The sequence below is a fragment of the Diplotaxodon limnothrissa genome, linkage group LG4 (assembly GCF_057381915.1).
Source record: "Diplotaxodon limnothrissa isolate DT_005_m linkage group LG4, D_limnothrissa_male_GT1.1, whole genome shotgun sequence".
Taxonomy (NCBI): domain Eukaryota; kingdom Metazoa; phylum Chordata; class Actinopteri; order Cichliformes; family Cichlidae; genus Diplotaxodon; species Diplotaxodon limnothrissa.
Genome location: NC_140599.1, coordinates 11611531 through 11620290, shown reverse-complemented (window position 1 = coordinate 11620290; position 8760 = coordinate 11611531). Strand labels below are relative to the sequence as shown.

At 42.2% G+C, this 8760-nt stretch overlaps 1 protein-coding gene across 1 annotated transcript; it reads right to left on the bottom strand.

The window, feature by feature from the left end:
* Positions 1–549: 549 nt before the first annotated feature.
* On the bottom strand, positions 550–4909 carry desi1a (desumoylating isopeptidase 1a). Its single transcript, XM_085352185.1, has 6 exons — positions 4751–4909; positions 4431–4452; positions 3899–3968; positions 2480–2589; positions 2231–2353; positions 550–1554 (listed from the first exon to the last, which is right to left on the bottom strand). The coding sequence occupies exons 1-6, from the start codon at positions 4839–4841 to the stop codon at positions 1464–1466; spliced, it is 507 nt and encodes a 168-aa protein (XP_085208311.1). The 5' UTR covers positions 4842–4909; the 3' UTR covers positions 550–1463.
* Between the last annotated feature and the right edge of the window lie 3851 nt (positions 4910–8760).

Below are 8760 nucleotides of genomic sequence, written 5' to 3'. Positions count from 1 at the left end.
GTGAAACTGTTGGGAAGACAACGTGAACATTTTATTTGTACTGTATAATCTGCACATTCTGACAGAAATCTGCAGCTATCCTTTGAAGCACCGCTCCTCTAAAACAGCAATAAGGATCATTATTAGGTTATTTACATTATTATGTAAATAACAAAATAACTTAAAGCAAAAATTGGGAAACGTAAAGTCCGAAGTCTTTATATTAACGGCCATCAGTCAAACAATACTGTTTGCTCTGGGTCTAAACAGAGCGAGTTGTGTGTGACGTCTTCTTTTGCGCATGCGGGCCGCTTTGAGGGTTCACAGTAGAGCGCGTTTGCTGTCGCATTTTAGTTGTAGTGTGAACAAGCAGACAAAAAAAAAAAAAAAAAAAAAAAAATTGGCTTTGATCAAAAAATCGGAATTGAGCATTAAGACCTGCAGTGTGAACGTAGCCATAGTCAGGTAAAAGAAGCCTGACTGTGTAGAATTATAGTACTGATCACATCATCTATTATCACAGTAAACACTGTCTGAGGAGTTTATAGTCTCATTTACGGTCTTTTTAAAAAAAAAAAAAAAAAAAACACGGAATTTAACTGTTAACAAGTCTGGGTACAAAAAAGGGTGTGGCCAAAACGCGCAATTGGAGGCTTCTACTGGTGACCTCTCAAGCCAATCCACCACCACGGCTACAATCATATTTTATATACAGTCTATACACTCTAGTCTTACAACCTTGGCGTGGTATAGACAATCAATCACCTGCTGTATGTTACATCGCACTCTGTGACAAATGGAGCGATCATGTAAGTAGGCATCCACATTAGTTGACCTAAATACAAACAAAGACAAAGATTACAGGTACAAAAGAACAGAAGATGGAAAATTAACAACATAAAAGTGCAAAATCAAAACATGATTGACCAAAATGGAAAAAAAAAAAAAAAAAAACCTCTCCATTAATCAGCCATTGTGTTCATGTCAGTCTTTATCCACTGGAAATTGATATGCTGAGATTTCAATCCACTGTAGTCAGCAGCAGAAGATCCTCAGAGGTGAGTGTTATTAAAAATATTAGTCGTGCAAACGGAGCGAGAAAATTGTGATCAAACATGTGACCAAATGAATTTCAGCTTTAAGATAAAAGAGCATTTTGTACCTCAGTACAAAACTAAGTTATATCGTAGGTGGATTAGTTACAGCTACCACATGAGCTGTTCTTAATACTACAAAGTCTGTTTTTTTAAAGTCAAAACAATGTTTCAGTGCTTCAAACCTCTTCTATACAAAACATGACTCAACATACTCGACGGCTTTTCACTCCTGAAAAGCTAAAGTGTCAAATAATACCCCCCCAATCCCAAGTCATTCATTATATTATATATTAGTGATGTATATGAAGAAAGAAAAAAAGAACGATTGAGACTTCACACTGCCTGACTACACTGGAATACCTCGAGATTACTCTGCACTCTCTCAGGTTACATGTTTCGTCCCCCGTTGATGACGTTTCCTCCCGGAGGGGCGATGTGAATAGAGTCCAGGATGGGCCGCAGTATTTGTCCAAATGGTCTAAAGATGGAGAGATTTCATTTGACATTTTAAAAACACATAAGCACAATGACTGCCCCATTTTTAACCCAATAACTCCCTCCAACATATTTACTTTTATGCATCAGCAGATGTGAAGCAAATCTCTGCAGGGATGTTTAAAGTATAGGAGCAATAGCAACAGCCTAAGGTAGTGCTGCCTGTTCCCTTTTCATGCAGTCACACTGAATTTGTGGTAAAAGCTTGTGCCTCTGCTATGACTGCCCTTGTTGTTGGCTAAAAAAGGCTCAAACTGAGCTTTCATAATAATTAAATACCACAAAAAGTTCAACCAGGGCAAAGTACAAACAACTCCACTGCAGGCTGCACTATATTAACATTTAGTGGGCAAATTTAAAATCTCTTCCTCTTCATCCAAGACTGTATGGCAACATATCAAAGCTACACTGTAGTTTATAATTAATGCTTAATAATAAACAACATTTCATAATTTAGCTGCGATCATGACTAATAGTACATAACTTCACTGCAATTGGAGGTCTAGACGACTAATGTGGCGTTCAAAGACTTGCCGCCTTGTTCAGATTTCAATGGGACACATTCACAGTCATGGGGTGAGCAGTGGTGAGCAGGGACATTATTAATACCACAGACTCAAATGAAGCGAATGTAAGCTGACAGCCCGAGTTTCACTCACGTAGAGAGGACTTCAGATGGAAGGTCGGTGATGTAGGACGGGATAGGCCTGCCAGTCAGGAACTGAGCCACCTCGTTGGTGAAAGTGTTGCAGTTGTGCTCAAACAGACGATACCTGTCACCTCTGAACAACAACAACAAAAAAACTCAGTAACATGGAAAGTTCAAATAATAAACCTGACTATCTCCTGATTATACATTACTTATGTAAGGAGCTTGGAGCTTTTCTGTATGCGGGAAAGAAACTGACCTGTATGTGCTTTCTCCCAGGGAAGAGAGGTAATCCATGAAGATCTCCTCAGAGACTTCAGTCTCACCGAGCTCCACCACTGTGTCAGGAGGCCCCAGCATAGTCCCACCCTGCCAAAAACAAAGAAAATGTGTCATAAAACAGAAACATGATTAAAGAGTAAATCAGTGATGGTCTGAGGAAGCTGCTGCACTATTAGCTTCTATTGTTTTAATTTTATTATGCATGTCTAAAACAACTCTCGCTAGTAAGCATAAAATGGGATTACCTGCATAAAGAAATGTTAGATAAATAAAAAAAATAAAGAGGTCTTCTTGAGTCAATTTTCTGTATTTGTGATACACGCTTAAGTTAGTTAGCAAGCCACAGAGCCAATGCTAACTTGGCCAACTTTACTAGCTACCTTACCGTGTTACCTTACTTCCAAGGTGGGAAAAATGCTAAGCTAATAAGCTAATTGTTATGACTGAGGTTTTGTTTTTTGTTTTTTTGGGGGAAAAAAATAAATTAAAAAAAAAAAAAAAATCAGGAAAAGATGATTGAATTCACATCATTTATTTGGTCTTGGAAAAAAGTAAAATACTTCAACTTACAGGTAAGAATATGCAATCAGCCAAAACATTAAAACAACCCATTTATATTATTTTTAACTAATTTATTATTTTTAATAGGTGGACTTTTGTCATGATAATAAAGCTGTGGTAGCAGACCATAGATGTATGAAATGTATATTATACGATATACTATGATCTAAATTATTAGGCAAATTTGAACATTTCTTTACTGATAGTATGTGTGTGTGTGTGTGTATGTATATGTATATATATATATAAAATGGTATGTACTACTTTCATATGTATGAGTAGTACATATAGATATAGTTAAATTCTATGTAGGTATGGAGCGTCTCTCTGTGTTAGCGTTGTGCAGGCTGGTGACCTGCTTCTCACCCAACAGCAGTTGGTATAGGTTCCTCAACCCATCACCCCACGAATAAATAAAGAAAATGGATAGAACTTCATTTCTTGAGTTCTTTTGTAGAATATCACCTACCCAATTGTACTTTTTCTTTCTTGACAAGTGTCACACTGGTCTCAGGCGTTGTGATTTGCCTTCTTTGCACAGCTTTTGTTTGTTTCTTTGTTTCCCCCTGCTCGCTATCATGACATCACAAACATCTGGTCGATTCATTTGTGGCCCCAAGGGACAAACATACAAATGTTTGTTTCGGGACAACAACCATTTCAAAACTCAGGGTATACTTTGTAAGTCCTGCAAAAATGAAAGGTACTGCAGAAATGAGAGGCAGCCGACACACGTCTAAAACACCTTCAAAAATTATTTTCCACATGTGTGCAGCAGTCTGGGAGAAGGCTGAGGTGTTTGGTGATATAAGTGAAATGGACGTCACATCCTTACCGGAGAACAGCTGGAGATCCCCTCCCCTCCAAAGAAGAACTCATCACCATATGCCACTATAGCTGTGTGCCTGCAAAATTATTACATTGGTAAATCCAGGTCAGAGCATCTCAGTGGCATAACAGCATATTTAAAATTACATTAGCACCATTCATGACGCTTAATCCACTTTGGCACACCAAATAACACAATACAGTCACGGTGCATTTTACAAACTACCGAATACAACAATTATAAGGACTAAAAATCCATCCATAGACAGACGAGTGGATGAGTGAGCAACTAGCTGTTTATTTAGTGTTAAAATATCATATGTATCTGCCTAATCTTTTTAATTATAGCTCACTTGGTCAGTTCACATACATCCCCAGACACCTTCATTAATAAATACAAACAGGCAGACCACCAGGAGGTGTTTTGACCATTTTTAATGCCACTGCCGTCTTCCCTGGGACCAGAATTAGGTCAGTGGCCTACACCTGATGTATCTACAGTAAAAGCTGTGTTTTCGTGATAAGGAGGTTACACTTACCATATCCCATCCAGCTGCTTTCCTGCAATAGAAAAGGGGGGGGATTAATGCATGCAAGGCAGGAGATGGTCGCTAATGCAAGAAGCCGGTAAAACAAGAGATGAGCCATTTCTAATGATGTACGGGTGCAAGTCGATTAAGTTCGCCATTTATTTTAAACCAAACAATATTTATAAAAGTCCCTTGACCTTGATATTTTAACCAGAGAACAGCAACATCTACTTTAGACGACCGTCAAAGAAGGCTTCTCCAGTCGGTTATCATCACTTATTTGTCCCCCAAGGCCAGACTGCATCAGTATTTGTCTGCAGGCTACTTACCCAACATTATAGGACTAAGGCTCCGAGCCATTCCTCTGGACAAATCATAAATATACAGTTGTACATTGTATCGCGTAGGATTCTTGTCCATAACTCAAACTCAGAAATTTTATTTTTCTATTTTTCCTTAGCTAGCTAAGCCACAGAGCTTTCTCAACATACGCTCCTGCGAGGTTCTAAACGAAAGGAATGATGTCAGGCCTTTAAATAGCCCAAGCACTTCCGCTTTCACTGCTTTCAAAATAAGAACGGCTGGCGAGAATCTTTAATGAAAGGTCGACTGTTTTCTTGTGAGATTGCTTTATTTTGAAGGATCTCTGTGGCTCTTCCGATTTTAGTTCGCTGTCTGTGAATGACTTGACAGAATTTTAATTTGATAACACAAAGCTTGTGTTTTTATTTCGAATAGAAAATAATTACAAGGTTTATCAAGATTAAATAAACGCTTCGGTAGCCTGATAGCTGACACTAATATCACCCAGAAAAGGGAGCCATTTTTAAAAATATATTTAATATATTTAAAAATATATTTTTAAAAATATATTTTTAAAAATTCGTTTATTTATTTAAACAAAAATAAGGACCACAATATATAAATATATCACCTCTATACAGAGATTTCTACAGGTTTTGGCTTGTTAGCGAGAAAAATGTAGAAAAAGTGGGACACAAGTGAGTCCTTGGATTTGTTATGATCAGTGGTAACCACTGGAGGGCGCTGTATTCCGAGACAAGATATGAGACAATGGCCGTGTGTGCAAAGGAAATGATGATAGATAAGAAGTTTAGCCCCGAGGGAGCTGTAATTTGTTTACATTTTTTAGCAGACCATATTAGTTTAAATCCAGCAGAAATAAAAGGAGATAACTGACTGGTGGATATTTTTCTCCATAATGTAGAGAATACAGCTTGTTGGAGGTTGCTGCGTCCTTACCCCCTTTTTTTTTTTTTGAGAAAGCAGGTGAAATTATACAAAAAAAAGTGCTGCAATTAGGAGGAAGAAATTATGAAGGTTCTCTCTAGAAAATTCGACCTGGTTAAGAAGAGAGGCAATGTGGGATTCCTGGCAGAAGAAGTGGGACACAGATATTAAACAAGGGCAACAAACTGCAGGAACTGGGATGAAGGGTCGAAAAAAGAAATTAGATGAGAGCAAATGTTTTATTTTCACTCTGCACTAAAGACTGTAAAGAAAAAATGTACTTTTGTGGGTTACAGTGAGCCATTTTTATGTTGACTGATATTTGCCATGCTTGGTTTTAATTGAATACACCAAGTATTATATATATTTTTTTAAAAACACCCAGCACGCCCCTGCGGGCGGTTTATCCTTCAAGCTCGGGTCCTCTACCAGAGGCCCGGGAGCTTGAGGGTCCTGCGCAGTATCTTAGCTGTTCCCAGGACTGCGCTCTTCTGGACAGAGATCTCCAATGTTGTTCCCGGGATCTGCTGGAGCCACCCGCCTAGCTTGGGAGTCACCGCACCTAGTGCTCCGATTACCACCGTTACCTTCACCCTCCACAGAGAAGAGCTCGAGAGGATATATATATATATATATATATATATATATATATATATATATATATATATATATATATATATATATATATATATATATGGTCTTGCAGCTGAGACTGCAAGACCAGACTGACCAACCTGTGCACTGCCTGGATTGATTACAAGAAGGCCTATGACTCAATGCCCCACAGCTGGATACTGGAATGCCTAGAATTGTACAAGATCAATAGGACCCTAAGAGCCTTCATCAGGAACTCAATGGGGATGTGGCGTACAACACTAGAGGCCAACTCCAAGCCCATAGCACAAGTCACCATCAATTGCGGGATCTACCAAGGAGATGCTCTGTCCCCACTGCTGTTCTGCATAGGCCTGAACCCCCTCAGTGAGATCATTAACAAGACTGGCTACGGATACCGACTACAGAACGAAGCAGTTGTCAGCCACCTCCTGTACATGGATGACATCAAGCTGTATGCCAAGAGTGAACGAGACATCGATTCACTGATCCACACTACCAGGCTATACAGCAATGACATTGGAATGTCATTCGGACTGGAGAAGTGTAGTCGGATGGTAACAAAGAGAGGGAAGGTAGTCAGAACAGGGGGGATTGAACTACCAGAAGGCAAAATTGCAGACATAGAGGACAGTTACAAGTACCTGGGGATCCCGCAGGCGAATGGGAACCATGAAGAGGCCGCTAGAAAGGCTGCAACCACCAAGTACCTGCAGAGGGTCAGGCAAGTCCTGAGGAGTCAGCTGAATGGTAAGAACAAGATCCGGGCCATCAACACGTACGCCCTGCCCGTGATCAGGTACCCTGCTGGGGTAATAGGCTGGCCAAAGGAGGAGATAGAAACCACTGACATAAAGACAAGAAAGCTCCTTACCATGCATGGAGGGTTTCACCCCAAGTCCAGCACCCTGAGGCTGTACGCTAAGCGGAAGGAAGGGGGCCGGGGACTGGTGAGTGTCAGCACCACAGTCCAGGATGAGACAAGGAACATCCAAGAATACATTGGGAAGATGGCCCCAACTGACCGAGTGCTCAGTGAATACCTCAGGCAGCAGAAACCCAAGAAAGAGGAGGGAGACGAGGAACCATCATGGAAGGACAGGCCCCTGCACGGTATGTACCACCGGCAGATAGAGGAGGTGGCTGATATCCAGAAATCCTACCAGTGGCTGGACAAAGCTGGACTGAAAGACAGCACAGAGGCACTAATCATGGCAGCACAAGAACAAGCTCTGAGCACAAGATCCATAGAGGCTGGGGTCTATCACACCAGGCAAGACCCCAGGTGCAGGCTGTGTAAAGATGCCCCAGAGACAATCCAGCACATAACAGCAGGGTGCAAGATGCTAGCAGGCAAGGCATACATGGAACGCCATAACCAAGTGGCCGGCATAGTGTACAGGAACATCTGTGCCGAGTATAATCTGGAAGTCCCGAGGTCAAAATGGGAGATGCCCCCAAGGGTGGTGGAGAATGACCGAGCTAAGATCCTGTGGGACTTCCAGATACAGACGGACAAAATGGTGGTGGCTAACCAACCGGACATAGTGGTGGTAGACAAACAGAAGAAGACGGCCGTAGTGATCGATGTAGCGGTTCCGAATGACAGCAATATCAGGAAGAAGGAACACGAGAAGCTGGAGAAATACCAAGGGCTCAGAGAAGAGCTCGAGAGGATGTGGAGGGTGAAGGTAACGGTGGTCCCCGTGGTAATCGGAGCACTAGGTGCAGCTAGGCGAGTGGCTCCAGCAGATCCCGGGAATAACATCGGAGATCTCTGTCCAGAAGAGCGCAGTCCTGGGAACAGCTAAGATACAGCGCAGGACCCTCAAGCTCCCAGGCCTCTGGTAGAGGACCCGAGCTTGAAGGATAAACCGCCCGCAGGGGCGTGCTGGGTGTTTTTTATATAAACACCCAGCACGCCCCTGCGGGCGGTTTATCCTTCAAGCTCGGGTCCTCTACCAGAGGCCTGGGAGCTTGAGGGTCCTGCGCAGTATCTTAGCTGTTCCCAGGACTGCGCTCTTCTGGACAGAGATTTCCGATGTTGTTCCCGGGATCTGCTGGAGCCACTCGCCTAGCTTGGGAGTCACCGCACCTAGTGCTCCGATTACCACGGGGACCACCGTTACCTTCACCCTCCACATCCTCTCGAGCTCTTCTCTGAGCCCTTGGTATTTCTCCAGCTTCTCGTGTTCCTTCTTCCTGATATTGCTGTCATTCGGAACCGCTACATCGATCACTACGGCCGCCTTCTTCTGTTTGTCTACCACCACTATGTCCGGTTGGTTAGCCACCACCATTTTGTCCGTCTGTATCTGGAAGTCCCACAGGATCTTAGCTCGGTCATTCTCCACCACCCTTGGGGGCATCTCCCATTTTGACCTCGGGACTTCCAGGTTGTACTCAGCACAGATGTTCCTGTACACTATGCCGGCCACTTGGTTATGGCGTTCCATGTATGCCTTGCCTGCTA

What these genes read in the sequence shown, in the direction of transcription:
- desi1a (XM_085352185.1), bottom strand. Translation starts at nt 4,841, where the DNA reads ATGGACAAGAATCCTACGCGATACAATGTACAACTGTATATTTATGAT. An exon ending in CCTTAGTCCTATAATGTTGG is followed by an intron (nt 4,453 to 4,750) that starts GTAAGTAGCCTG and finishes TTTCTATTGCAG; the next exon opens with GAAAGCAGCTGGATGGGATA. An exon ending in GGATCTCCAGCTGTTCTCCG is followed by an intron (nt 2,590 to 3,898) that starts GTAAGGATGTGA and finishes TGTTTTTGGCAG; the next exon opens with GGTGGGACTATGCTGGGGCC.